The 14863-nt window shown below is 48.5% G+C and overlaps 1 protein-coding gene across 1 annotated transcript; it reads right to left on the reverse strand.

Moving 5' to 3' along the window:
• Positions 1-202: 202 nt before the first annotated feature.
• HSD17B10 (hydroxysteroid 17-beta dehydrogenase 10) lies at positions 203-2617 on the reverse strand. The gene is made up of 6 exons (XM_061178512.1): positions 2511-2617; positions 1987-2151; positions 1181-1345; positions 924-1052; positions 737-845; positions 203-537 (listed from the first exon to the last, which is right to left on the reverse strand). Exons 1-6 carry the CDS (start codon positions 2535-2537, stop codon positions 347-349), a joined length of 786 nt encoding a protein of 261 aa, XP_061034495.1. The 5' UTR covers positions 2538-2617; the 3' UTR covers positions 203-346.
• Positions 2618-14863: the final 12246 nt, after the last annotated feature.

Below are 14863 nucleotides of genomic sequence, written 5' to 3' on the forward strand. Positions count from 1 at the left end.
CCAGCACCCCCACCTTTGACCCTAGGTAATAAAGTTATTCACTAAAATCAAGGCCACGTGTTGTAATAGGACACAAAAGGTGTGAGGTACTGCCTTTCCCGCCCCCCCCCCGGAGTCTGAGCATCCAACCCTGTCAGAGTCTCACCCATTCACCTTTCTTCCCCATGCCAGTTCCCCCAGCACACAGTGCTGCTCACTCCCCTGTGAGAAATAGACTTTATTAGGCACGAAGGGTGACTGGTGGGCAGAGGTTACAAAATGGCTACTGGGCTTCCTCCCAAGCTGGAGTAGAGTACTCCAGGAAGAGGAGGGACAGAGGAGCCTGTGTTTTCTCTGCCTTCCCCCTTCAAGGCTGCATGCGGATGGCCCCATCCAGCCGGATGACCTCTCCATTGAGGAATGGGTTCTCGATGATGGCCTGTACCAGATGAGCATACTCAGCAGAGTCACCCAGTCGGCTGGGGAAGGGCACCTGGCTGGCCAGGAAGTTGCGCACTTTATCTGGGAGGGTGGTCAACAGCGGAGTGCCAAATAGGCCTAGACAAGACAACCAGAGTCAGAGACCCACCCTCGCTTTCATATTTACCTGGTCCCTCCTCACCTTAACCCTACTTGTGGTGCTTCCCTATGCCCAGAGATAGAAGGCTGCTGCTGTTTAGATGGTAAATACCTTCCCCTCTCAATTGCCCACGGATCCCATCCAATCCCAGGTGTGGCAGGGAGGGGATATGTCTACCTGGAGCAATGGTCATCACCCGGATGCCCATGGGAGCCAGATCCCGAGCAATGGGCAGTGTCATGCCCACTATGCCCCCCTTGGAAGCAGAGTATGCAGCTTGTCCAACCTGGAGAAGGAGTGGAGGTCATAGGGGGAAGGGCCCCAACAAGTCACCAAGGCACAAGCCTTGCCCCTACTCACACACCTGGCCCTCAAAGGCAGCTACACTGGCTGTGTTGATGATGACCCCACGTTGGCCTCCCTGGTCTGGTTCATTCTGGCCCATCTCACCAGCCACCAGGCGGATCACATTGAAGGTGCCTATGAGATTCACCTGGAGGACCAGTAGAGACATGGTGTAGGACCTAAAGCAGAAGCAGTCTTTTGTCCCCTAAAAGCTTTGGGGACACCCACAGCCAGATACTTCTTACTACTGCCCCTGGAGAACCTCTAAGGCCTTACATTGAGAACTCGCTGAAAGTCCTCCAAGGTATGGGCCTGGCTCTTCTTTAAGTTGTATGTCTTGCTGGCCACTGCAATGCCTGCACAGTTGACTGCCACATCCACACGGCCAAACTTTTCTTTTGCTAGAGTCAGGGCTGCTTGCACGTCCTTCTCTGAGGTCACCTTCAAAGGGAGAAGTGGAGAAGGTATTCATCTCCCATCACACACATACCACTAAATCTTGAGGAGGGGAGGGCAAGGCAGGTTCACTCTTTGAGTGACAAGAGAATTGTGTAAGCAAGGGAGAGGCCAGGAGAAAGAAAACTCGAGAGTGGGACAAAGGTGAAAATGTTAGGTAATACAGAGCAGTGTTTCAAAACATTTTTGAAATCCATACCCTCTTCTGATAAATTCACATACCCCTGGAGATTCTCAACTGCTGTAGATCAGAGAAGTTTTGAGAATTATTGATATGAAGATAAACTAGCTTTTTTGTACCCCTACCTGCTAAGATAATTTCGTCAAGCTTTACTTTCTGTAGTTTGTTTCATGAAAAGTTTTTTGACTTTGTAAATATAAAATTACAGGGCCCAATATGCATTTTCAAACTATACATACTTCCTTGAGGAGATTCTGATATGGCCAATTCCCAACACCCCCCGCCCCCCCCCCCGGCGTTGTGAAACCCAGCTTTAGAAATTCCTTACCGCAGGCGTTTGAAAACGGCTCAGGCCAAAAGGGAAAAGGAGATGGGTCCACTGCCCACATAGACGGTACCCTTATGAAAAGGGACCCCATGGGAGAGGTGAGGTAATCCCACTTACGTCCGCTGGGGCAAAGGCGCAGTTCTTCCCTAACTTCTTGGCCTGGGCCTCCCCATCCGAGTTGGGCAGGTCCAGAAGTACAGCAGTGGCCCCCTGCCCCAGCAGTCGTTCCGCCGTGGCCAAGCCTAGGCCCGAGGCTCCACCGGTTATTACGGCGACCAGACCCTGTGAAGAGGGGCACGGTCAACAACTATACTGTACAGACTACCCCCACCCTTGCATCTGCCCATTTTCCAGGCTTCTGCGAGGGAGGCTCCCGGTCACCCCTGCGGTTTGACCCAGATGTGCCTCCTCACTTTAACGATGGGACCTCTGGGTGTCTCATCCCCAAGAAGCCCATCCAGACACCCCGCGTGCACGTGCCCCAGAGAGCTGACCTTCACCTCCTGAGGCCAACCGCCGCAACAGCAGGCCTCGATAAGAGTAACCCTTTCTCCCAGCACCGATCTCTCCCCCCTAGTTCTACGGCCGCGCCGTCCCAGCGGGTGCAGAGGGGCAAGAAGCAGGGGCGAAGACCCGGTTACCTTCACGCTCCGACACGCAGCAGCCATCTTGCGCTGGCCTCTCTACAAGCAGGACTGCCGGGCGCTCGCTGGTTGGCCGAGGCAGAGCCGCGGGGCGGGGCCGGCGAGGCTGGCTGTCCGCGGCGAAGGACAAACGGTGAGTGTCGGCGGTTAGCGTCCAAGACCCGAGAGCAGGCCCAGGCAAGGTCCCGGCCGAGAGTTATTTCACCCGGGGGAGAAAACAACGAGTAGCAGCATCGCACCACCACAACCTCCGGCCTTTGGGCAGACGGCCAGCTCCGCTGGGGGGAGGGGGACAGGAGATTGAGAGTGTGTACCTTACTCCTCGGAAAAAGCCTCCCTTCAACATTCCTATGTTTATATCTGAGAGACTCCTATATGCCAGGCTCTGTGCGGGGCACTGGGGATAACCAGAGGAATAATAAAAGGTTCATGCCTTACGAGAGGGAAGTTGGAAAAAGTTCAATTGGAAAAAGAGATAATTACAGTACAGACACAGACGAAGGAAGGGACAAAGAACCAGATTCTAGAACCCAGACATGGATATCCAAAGACGGAGATTCTGAGAGCCATGTACAGAGAAATAGGTCGAGGAAGAGATTGAGAGGAACAGAGATGACCGACAGATTCTCAGAGATATGGATGTGGAGAGCCATTAAGAGAGAAGCTAGGAGACAGACATTCTGAGACAGCTGCTGAGCAGCACAAACCCAAAGAGGCATAAACAGAGAAGCCAAAAGCATCTTTCATCAGGTCAGCCTTTGCTACTGTCTTCTATGTCTAACCTATTTTAAACCCCAAAGCCCAGATCAGATTGGAAACATTTCAGATTGGACCTCAACGAGAGACTGTCGTTTAAGACCCAGAACATCCTAGAACATCTTTTAACCAGTATCCCAATTAGAATCCTGAGCCCACCTAACCTACATAATCTGACTTCTTTCTATGGAAGTATACTTCTCCCCAAACCGAGGTCTTCAGACCATAACCTTAGTCTACATTTTCAGCCTCATTCGGTTGTATGTTTAATCTATCTGAAGTATCTCCCTTTGTGTTTTCCCATCCAGGAAGACTTCCCTCTGGGCCTCCTAAATGTTGACCACCGCCACACTCATGGTCACTACACCATATTCATCAAAGGATTTAATACCAGATTCACAATCTTTCTGACAACATGAAGCCCCCCAGCAGTCTATAGCACTCTTCACTGAGCCCAATATGCTCCAACCACAGTGCCCTCTTTGTGTTCATCTTTGTTTTGTTTTGTTTTTTAATTTTTATTGGAGTATAGTTGATTTACAATGTTGTGTTAGTTTCAGGTGTACAGCAAAGTGAATCAGTTATACATATACATATATCCACTGTTTTTTTAGATTCTTTTCCCATATTGGCCATTACAGAGTATTGAGTAGAGTTCCCTGTGCTATACAGTAGGTTCTTATTAGTTATCTATTTTATATATAGTAGTGTGTATATGTTAATCCCAATCTCCCAATTTATCCCTCCCCCCTGTGTTATCTTTGAATTAGCTATTCCCTCTGTTTGGAGTGCTCTCCCCCTGATCTTTGCATGACTGTATTTGTTGCTGTTGTTGTTGTTGTTGTTTGGTCATTCAGAACTAAGCTTAAATGTCACCTCCCCTCCCGGAACTCTCAAGCTGTAAGCCACCTAGTTACTATCCCATTGGCTTGGAAGATGTCATCAAGAGGACGTGACCTCTGGTTGACCACAGAGCTGGACCCAGGCATTGGGAGACTCCTTACCCCCTCCTCTGTCCTTGGAATATATCCACCGTTCCCACAGGTGGAGCTGTTTTAAGGATGCAGCCTTGAAAGAGTAAGGTGTTGAGACCATCTGGACTGAATACATGACTGAACCCTCTTAACGCCTCTATATAAACTTTTAAGATTCTGGCAGGTGGGTGCGGAGATCTACTCGCTCGGCCACCCAAAACAAACCTTGGAAGTTCCCTTGCTCATTAAATCTGCCACCTACCAATGCGGAGTGGTTTGCCTCTTTCTTCAGTTTCTCCTTGCCCTCCTTGTTCAGGGGCCAGTTTTTGAATCAACACATTGCATGTTTGAATTCTCTGCATAGCACTTACAGTTCCATCATCTTTTTTCCAAACTTGGGGCCAGATGTGCTTTGGAATTCAGAATTTTCTCAATTTTAGGAAGGAAGACATATACCCTATATTACATAACTCTATATACCGCATATACTCTATGTTACATAACTACTTAGAAAAGTCTGGAGCATCACTTATAATTAAACATTAATTTCTAGAGTCAAAAGTATGAAAATCCACACTGAGTGAATCAAGACTACAAATAACCTCATGCTACTTCAGATCAGGTTTTGTCACCTAATGAGTTTGGGCTCCAAAGTATGAAAAAACAACCTATACTTTTCAGAACTTTTGGCATTGTGGAATTGTGCCTCAAGGCTTTTGAGTCTTGTCTAACCTGGCCTTGTTTGTGTGTGTATTTGTGTTGTTCTCCCTGTGCTGGAAGGTAAACCCCATGGCAGCAGGGTCTTGTCCTGCTGGTTTACCTCTTGGCTACCTAATGCCAAGAACACTGCCTAGCGTGTACTAGACACTCAATACGAATGAAGGAATGAATCAATCAATCGATCAGCCAATCTTGGAAGAATTTGCTGGCCCAGCTTCATGATTCTTTCATCTGCTCAGCTCCAGGGACCTTCACCTCCTCTCTACTTTAACCACCTCTGTCTAAACCGCATTATTAACCTTGTCACGCCCTGGAATGACTCCCCCACATCTGCACACCACTGTCTCTCACTCTGACCGTGTTCTCCCAGTCACCTCAGGTCTTCTCCTCTCCACCACTTCTTTTATCTCCTTGAACCCTGTTGATCTGTGGGCCTTTCTATTTTCTCCAGCCCAGCAGCCTCTTCCTACTTTTCTTCTGGACAGTGTAGACTCTCTCTCATTCCTCCTCTCTCTTTACCGTTCTCACCAGTGCCCTCAACCCATTTACCCCTTGGCATTCTACCAATTCACCTCCTTGACTTTTCAGCAAAGGCTCTGAAGCCAGAGGTCTGGGTTTGAATCTCAGCTTCATCATTTACTAGCTGGATGACCTTGGGCATGCTACTTTACTGTTGTGCCTCATTATCCTCTTCCATAAAATGGGTGTAATCAAAGCACCTCCCTTGTAGGGTTGTTAGGAATAAATGAGTTAACAACTACATAAGGAAAAGAAAAAGGTACTTAGAACAGCACCTGGCCTTTAGGAAGAGCTATGTAAATGTTAGCTACTGTTACTCTTCAGAGCAGTGTCTCTTAGCCTTTTTTATGCTAAGAACACTTCTGGCAATCTGGTGAAGTCTAAGGAACCCCTTCCCAGAATAATGCATGCATGAGATAAATAAAGATTACAAAAGAAATACTAGGGGCTTCCCTGGTGGCGCAGTGGTTGAGAATCTGCCTGCCAATGCAGGGGACACGGGTTCGAGCCCTGGTCTGGGAAGATCCCACATGCCGCGGAGCGACTAGGCCCGTGAGCCACAACTACTGAGCCTGCGCGTCTGGAGCCTGTGCTCCACAACAAGAGAGGCCGCGATGGTGAGAGGCCCGCGCACCGCGTTGAAGAGTGGCCCCCACTTGCCGCAACTAGAGAAAGCCCTAGCACAGAAACGAAGACCCAACACAGCCATAAATAAATAAATTAATAAATTAATTAAAAAAAAATACTATTACCAAAATAAGAAAGACATCTGTAATGTAGTTATATAAGTGCTTCTTTATTAATACATTAAATACCAAACTCTTATCAACAGGTCTAGTGACTACCATGATTTCAAATAGTGATGTAATTTTGAGAGATCTGCAACAACCATGATATGCTATGAAAATCTGATTTCTATTGGTGACAAAGCCACAGGTACTGCTAATACTACTGTAGTTTGTTACCCACATCCCCTAGAAGGACATGCTACATATCTGTTGGTGATAGTGAAAATAAAGATGCAATTCCCACCCCCACCTCCAAGTCCATGGGCTCCTTGAATTCTCTCTACAGACTCTGAAAGGGCTGTGGACCCTGGGTTAAGAACTACTGCATTTAAAGCAAACAGAGGCTATTGGGTGAACACTTCCTCTCTTTTCACCTCCAACCTTGTCTCTACCCACACTCTCCTTTCCTTGGGTCTCAGAGAAGAGAGGTCCTGTTTGAGGCTTGCCCTTCCCACTGGCTCTGGATCCCAACCCCTCCCACTTCCTTGGGGATTTGTGCCATTGAGCATCCCCTCTCTTATTGTTCGCGCCTCTGTCTGAAGATAATTAGAAAATAGGGAACAGGACTTCCCTGGTGGTCCAGTGGTTAAGACTCCACGCTTCCACTGCAGGGGCACGGGTTCGATCCCTGGTCGGGGAGCTAAGATCCCACGTGCCGCACCACTTGGCGCGGCCAAAAAAAAAAAAAAAAAAAAAGGAAACAAAGCAAACTCAACTTTTGCACACAGTCATCAGTTAGGGTGCATGAGGGCCAGAGGTGAGCAAAGAGTCATGTCAGGGACACCAGAACCAGCAACATCCAGCATTACCCAGGGGGTATTAGCTCTACCAGGAGGTGAGAGAAGAACAAAGGTGATCTTCACTCCTGGGAGATAAAAAACCACAGGATAACCCATTTAACCCTCGTGGGTGCCTGCAGTTATCCCTGCAAAGGCAGAGCTGCACTAGCTCCGACTCTGAGGTGACATTGGCAAATATAAAGGCCCTCAGCTGATGAGTATGGAGAGCATCTGAAGGTGTGCCTGTAATTTCCGAGTGAGTTGGGGCACAATTCAAATGAATGGTTTAAATTCTGAAGGAGTGTGTGGGATGTGAGAATGATTGTGATGTTTATCTGAGAGCATGCTGAGGACGCATGCTAGCTGAGTGTTTATCATTTGAATAAATGGGACTGATGTCTAAATGAGCCTGTTTGATGCCAGCCTAAGGTCATGATGACTTTACCTTTGCCCAAATCAATGGTCATTGTTCAGCCTTTGTGTAATCAGGACTTTCTGGCTGCATTTGACATGGTTGATCACTTCCCCCTCCTAGAAACCACCCCTTGGCTTCCATGACACCTCACTTTCCTGGTTCCTCCTGCTTCCCTGCTTCTTCTTGGCCTTCTCCCTGAGTTCCTTTTCTGGGGAGCTCATCCATCTCCTGGTTTCAGTATTGCCTCTGCTGAAGACTTCCTAATCTCCAGGCTCACCTTCTCCACCGAATTTCAGAATGAGATAGCCAATTATTTGCTGGCCCCCTACACCAGATGTCCCTTAGGCACCTCCAACACATGTCCTAAACTAAACTCAGTCATTGCCTCCAACATCTGTTCTATCTCAGTTGGTAGCAATACCATCTTTCCAGACTCCCAAGCTGGACGCTGGGAATGATGCCCTCTTCACTCCATCTAATCAATTGCCAAATCCTGTTGATCTAACTCCTACATACGTCTTAAATCTGGCACTTCCTCTCTCCCATCTTCCTACTATCACTATCCAAAATCTCTTGCCTGTACTATTATAACTAGTGAGATCCCACTGTTGTCCCTCTTAAATGGATCCTCCAAGAAGCCAGAAGAAACCTCTTCCTAAAACTAAAATTGTATTATGTTACCCCCTCCTTGCTTTAAACCCTTTGAGTGGTTCTCCCCCACTTTTAGGGCTTTCCATAAGTTGCTGCATTCTGACTGTCTGACTTCAGCCTGTATAACACTGTACTTTCCAGCAACGACGAGTGACTTGATACCCCCCACAGTAGTGCTGCCAGATGAGATACAAGATGCTCAGTAATGAAATTTGAATTTCACATAAACAACAAAAAATTTTTAGCATAAGTATCTCCCATGCAATATTTGGGACATACTTATACTAATATTATTTGTTAATAATTAAAATTATTTGTTATTTATCTGAAATTCATATCTGAGTGGGAATCCTCTATTTTTAGTTGTTAAATATGGCACCCCTACCCCACAGATAACCTCCAGGATGGTGAGATATTCCTCTTCAGGCTCCCACGGCTCTCTATGCCCACCTCTGAACCAATACTTACCCTCCTGAGAGATCAGGGATGTATTCTGATCTCTTTATCCTTCATTTGCCGTACAGGGCCTGGCGCAGAACAGACGGCAGTTTGCTGAGTGAATGAATGCATATGTGTGACATCCCAATAAACCTGCATCATTTGGTGGAATCTATGTGTTGTGATCAGTACACAGTGTCAGTTCCACTTGTAGCTACCTTCCCTTCACAGATTTGGAAGAATTACCTCATGGTTTACATATCCACCCAGCAGGCGAGCTAAAAAGCTGGGAGTCATCTGCAGGCTTAGTGAAGCCATTACATGACCAGTTGGGTTTGTTTTTTGTTTGTTTGTTTGTTTGGAGGGGAGGAGTGGGAGGGAGACAACAGTATTCTGGCAATATGGAGGTCGAGGAAGGCAAAGAGGACGGGAGCAAAGGAGGAAGTGGGGAAGGAAGGGAAAGGGATGTGGACAGCAGGTGGGAAGGCAGGAAAGCGAGCAGGTACGCATGAAGGCGGAGAACCAGGAGCCAGCTGGCGCCGGAGCGAGCAGTGACAGCCGCCGCCCTCAGGGGGCGGGAGCCGGGAGGAGGGAGGCTCCGGCAATGCGGGTGGAAGCATTCTTCTCCCTCCGGGCTCCTCATCACCCCTCCTCCAGGCGGCGCGGAACACCCCCGCCCGGCTCCTGGTCAGAGGCGGACACAGGGGTTGGCCCTCTCGGGGCCTCCCAGCTCTCCAGCCAGGGACTTAGACTAGTTTCTCCAACAACTCTGCCGGCCCCCAAATCCCCTCCGCGCCCGCCCGGGTCGAGTTAGGAAAGACTCGGAACAGAATAAACGGGTGTGAGGGAGATAATCTAGCCCGGGCGGGGCGGCAGTGTCAGTGAAACCCCCGCCAGTGTGACTGGGCGACACCCAGAAGTGGGGGACCCGCGGGGGCAGGGGTGCCCATTCCGGGTGCGAGCCTTTAGAGGCCCTGTCTGTGATAAGTCTTGACCATGCACCCACTGAAGGGGCGGCTGGCGGCTGTGGGACCTGGGTCGAGTCTTCTTCGTCTTCCGGCCTCAGTTTCCTCCGCAATCAAGTGGGAATACGAATACTCGCTTTATCCTAGTGTATCATGTCTGGTATAAAAGGTGGTCAGTCAGTAGTAACTGTCGTGCTTAGTGCTTGTGCCCTCCACCCTAGGCCACCTGCGCCATGTGAGACTGTCCCATTGGCGGGGATATGGGACACAATGGGGGAGACCCTGATCCGTCGGCACAGGGAGCCCAAAGGTGGCTCAGGCCCTCAAAGAGACTGGCGAAGGGGCTCGTTAGGAGGGAACCCAAAGAGTCCAGCGAAGGGGATCGGCAGGGGGCAAGTTCCCCTTTTATTTCTGCCACTCCCAGGTGGGGAAGAAGAGTCGCCTGCTCTGGAACCAAGTATTGGATGGCGATGTACAGGCTGCACCCACTCTAAGCAAGTCAACAGATTCAATATGCTTGTTACTCACTCATTCTTTTTCTTTATTAGAGGGGTTGCTAGCTAAACGGAAGGATTCACACTAAGATTCCAATACGGGGCTGTCCTATAGTCCTGACTTGAGTGTGGGAAGACAGGACCCAGGAAGAGGAAGGAGGGCGGCAGGGGGCTAGGAGATGGACAAGTATAGCTTCGCCACCACCCACTCAGCCCATCTTCCCTTCTGGAGCGGTGCACAGCATCTGCGCATGCGCCACACACCCCCCCGGCCCTCCAGCGGGGTCGAGCTGGCCTCCGTGGAGGTGCTGTCCGCGCATGCGCGGCCCGCTCATGTTGTGCTCCCAGTGGGGTCGGAGAGTCCCTTGAGGAGCTGGAGGTGCGATTGAGGGGAGGATTGCGGCCCAACTCATAGGGGGTGGCTGTTAGGAGATGCGGACAAAGCGGCATGTGACAGCGACAGGTCACAGAGAGAGGAGGAGGAGAAGTGCGGCCGCTCGGGGCGTTTTAGGCAGGCGCAGAGCCCTCAGAGGTAGACAGGCACTAGTGGTTGCTCCTTTCTCCCGGATTGCAATTTGCGGGCCCCTGGAAAGGCAGAAAACCAGAAGACAGAAGTGGGTGGGTGTGTTAGACCCGGAGGAAAGCCCTCTCGATCCCGTCCTCACATCTCCATGCTCTAGAAGGGACTCAATCTTAGGTCCAGTGGACCCCAGATCATCCCCCCGAAGAAAAGCTAAATTTGGACAGTAACCGCGCCGGACCCCACCCCCAGTCTTTCGGTCAGTTCCAGGGGCTCACCCCACCCTCTGGGGGACTCTTGAGTTGAAAACGGGGTCCCTGGGGCAGGGCAGGGTCGAAAGAATTGCTGTGGAGTCGTCTCTGTGGCCTAGGAAAACCGCTGCTTCCTCACTGGCCACTGAGGTCGAGGAAGACCCCAGACACGACCAGCCAGCGTCCAGAGGAGTGACTTCAGACCACTGATCAGGCAGTGAAGACTGAAGGAGATGCGAACTGGCCCAGTGGGAGACTGGGTTAATGACTCTGACCTCTGACCCCCAGACCCCTGTAAGGAAAGGGAAGGAAGCCTTTGGCTGCTCCGGCTGCAGGTGTGAAGTCACCGAGGCTCCAGGGACCTTGAAGCCTGATGCTTCTTATGAATGAGGATCCCTAGGCCCAGTCACACTATTTAACACTTATATATGACGTTATATATGACATTGTCGTGAGGACTAACAAAGTAAATACACTCACTTTGAGTGTATTTACTTTGTTAGTCCTCACGACAACGCTATGTGGTAGGGATTACAATCAACCCCAGTTTACAGATAAAGAAAGTGAGTGCTGAGAAGTTAAGCCACTTTCCAAAGTCACATAACTAGTAAGGAGCAAAGCAGGACTTGAAACTCAAGGCAGTCTCACTCCAGAGTCTGCACTCCTAAGAGCACAAGCTGTAGGCTCTGGGTAAGAGGCCAGATAAGAGAGACCCAGTAAAAGGTCAAGCTTGGAACTCATTTCCTGAGCACCTTCTCTCACACTATTGTGTTTCTCTCACACCATTTCAGTCTTCCCAACAGTCCTGTGAAGAAGGAATTGCTTGGTAACGGAGAAAAAGAGAGGTTCCATATCCTGCCCCAGATTACACAGATAGTAGTTGGACCAAGTTGATGAAGCAACTTTTTTTTAAATGAAACACCTTTTCATTTATTTATTTATTTATTTACATATTTTTGGTTGCGTTGGGTCTTTGTTGCTGTGTGTGGGCTTTCTCTAGTTGCGTCAAGCGGGGGCTACTCTTTGTTGCGGTGCGCGGGCTTCTCATTGCAGTGGGCTTCAGTAGTTGTGGCATGTGGGCTCACTAGTTGTGGCACACAGGCTTAGTTGCTCCGTGGCATGTGGGATCTTCCTGGACCAGGAATCAAATCCGTGTCCCCTGCAATGGCAGGCAGATTCTTTCTTTCTTTAATTAATTTATTTATGGCTGCGTTGGGTCTTCGTTGCTGCGCGTGGGCTTTCTTGTAGTTGCAGCGAGCGGAGGCTACTCTGTTGCAGTGCACGGGCTTCTCGTGGTGGCTTCTCTTGTTGCGGAGCACGGGCTCTAGGCGAGCGGGTTTCAGTAGTTGTGGCTCGCGGGCTCTAGAGCGCAGGCTCAGTAGTTGTGGCTCGCGGGCTTAGTTGCTCCACGGCACTTGGGATCTTCCCGGACCAGGATTCAAACCTCTGTCCCCTGCATTGGCAGGCAGATTCTTAACCACTGCGCCACCAGGGAAGTCCTGATGAAGCAACTTGATTCAGGTAACAAGTTATCCAAGACAAATGATGAGACTAAAATCTAGGTCTCCTGTCTCACAATCTTGGGGTCTGTATGGTCAGACCACTGAAGATGGCTGTTCTCTTGCTCTCCGTACGTCCCCTGCTCGACCAGTGCCTGCTTCACCTATCCCCTACTCACATGACTGACCTTTCTACATACTTGCCCCAGGCCCCAGCTACTGACGAATGTTCTTATCAGTGGGGCAATGAGGGGCATGCTCCTCTGCTAGTTTCCCTGGTAACCGATGAGCCAACCTGACGTCAATTCCCCCTATAACTGGCAATCTCCCCTTCCCCCGGAGCAAAGATTGCAGCTATGTCCTGCCCGCCATCCGCAGCACACGGTGGGATGTCGCTCCAGGACCTTGCTTCAGACATGTAAGATCCCCCCATCCATTAAACCACTGATGTCTCTGTCTCAGACTCTGGGCTCTTTCTTCAGTCTTGAAGCTGGGCAAGCACAGGGCTTATAGGCCTGCGGGGTGCAGCCCAACAGGGTCTTTTTACTATATGCATTTTAACAAACATTTATTTGTTCATTCAGCAAATGTTTGTTGTGCCTGTCATTCTTGGAGACACTTAGAATTCAGCAGTGAACAAAACAGACGTGGTCCCTGTCCCTGAGTCTCTGAGGGAGGGTGACGGTGGAGAGTGTCAAAGATCAACAAAGCTGGACTTTAGTTAAAGCAGTGAAAACAGATTTTGTTCAGTAACTACTGACAGTAGGGGAAAGAGCTGAGCTCCGTTCCAATTTGTGCAGGGTGTTTTAAAGGGAGAATGAGAGAGGAGGGAGGAGGAGCAAGCAGGGGCTCAAGTAGAGTGAGGGAAGTGAAAAATTACAAAAAGCAGGTAAGAGGGTTGGTCAGTGTAAGAGCAATTATGTTGCTCAAAAACTAGTTTCGCCTCTTGGTGGGTGTCAAGCCAAAAGATACAACCAAGTCAAAGAGCAGGAGAAGGAAGGATTTATTACTTGCAGCAAATAAAGAGAACACTGGGGATTTTTCCCAAAGCAGTATCTCCCCGAACAACAAAATTGGGGAAGTTTTAAGCTAAGGGTGCATGCATATTCGTGAAGGGGATTGGGCGGTGTATGCATATACATGGAGGGGCTTGAGCAGAGAATTCAGCATAGAACTGGGGCAAAGGTCGTCAGAGTCCAAGCTGTAGTTGAAGTCATGACGTCAGCAAAGGTCAGCATCATCATCCTTTAGGTTCCAGTTGATCTGGTGGTTGAGCGCTTGAGGGGGGTTTGAATTCTGCAAAACAGCTCAAGAAAGTGCTTCAGGCTAATCTTTACCCTTGAAACAGAACTGGGAGTCTTTACAACTGATTTATTATCTTTGCTATTATTACTTCTCTTGCCTGACAACAGTTTGTTCTTTTGTTCCCTTAAGATCATTATTACTGAGACCTGTTCAAGGGCAAGCATTGTGGCCAGGCTTAGATCACAAAATGGTTTAGGCCTAAAATGGCTTCTCTCTCTCTTTTTTTTATTGAAGTATAGTTGATTTACAATGTTGTGTTAGTTTCCGGTGTACAGCAAAGTGATTCAGTTATACATACATATATATAATTTTCATATTCTTTTCCATTATGGTTTATTACAGAATATTGACTATAGCTCCCTGTGCTATACCGTAGGACCTTGTTGTTTATCCATCCTATATATAATAGTTTGCATCTGCTAATCCCAAACTCCTAGTCCTTCCTTCCCCCACTTCTCCTCCCCCTTGGCAACCACAAGTCTGTTCTCTACGTCTGTGAGTCTGTTTCTGTTTCGAAGATAAGTTCATTTGTGTCATATTTTAGATTCCACATATAAGTGATATCCTATGGTATTTGTCTTTCTCTCTCTCTCTCTCTCTCTCTCTCTTTTCTTTTTTTTTGGCATGCCGCATGGCTCGAGGGATCTTAATTCCCTGACCAGGGATTGAACCTGGGCCCTCAGCAGTGAAAGCGCCGAGTCCTAACCACTGGACTGCCAGGGAATTCCCTGTCTTTCTCTTTCTTGATTTAATTCACTTAGTATGATAATCTCTAGGTCCATCCATGTTGCTGCAAATGGCATTATTTCATTCTTTTTTATGGCTGAGTAATATTCCACTGTATACATATACCACATCTTTTTTGTCCATTCATCTGTTGATGGACATTTACGTTGCTTCCATGTCTTGGCTATTGTAAATAGTGCTGCTATTTCTCTGAATATATGCCCAGGAGTGGGATTACTGGATCATATGGCATCTCTTTTTAGTTTTTTGTTTTTTGAGTGAAAGCAGATTTATTCAGGGAAATACATACTCCATAGACAGAGTAGGCCATCTCAGAAGGCGAGAGCTCTTTTTAGTTTTTTAAGGAACCTCCATATTTTCCATAGTGGCTGCACAAATTTACATTCCCACCAACAGTGTAAGAGGGTTCCCTTTTCTCCACCCTCTTCAACATTTGTTATTTGTAGACCTTTTAACAAGGGCCATTCTGACTGGTGTGATAAAATGGCTTCTTTTTTTTTTAATAGTTTTTTATTTTTATTATTTATTT

The sequence above is a fragment of the Eubalaena glacialis genome, chromosome X (genome assembly GCF_028564815.1).
Source record: "Eubalaena glacialis isolate mEubGla1 chromosome X, mEubGla1.1.hap2.+ XY, whole genome shotgun sequence".
In the NCBI taxonomy this organism is placed as follows: Eukaryota; Metazoa; Chordata; class Mammalia; order Artiodactyla; family Balaenidae; genus Eubalaena; species Eubalaena glacialis.

Coding starts and splice junctions, on each gene's coding strand:
- HSD17B10 (XM_061178512.1), bottom strand. CDS start 2,537: ATGGCTGCTGCGTGTCGGAGCGTGAAG. Junction 1,053..1,180: donor ACTTTCAGCGAGTTCTCAAT/GTAAGGCCTTAG, acceptor CTGGTCCTCCAG/GTGAATCTCATAGGCACCTT. Junction 538..736: donor GGTGATGACCATTGCTCCAG/GTAGACATATCC, acceptor TGTCTTGTCTAG/GCCTATTTGGCACTCCGCTG.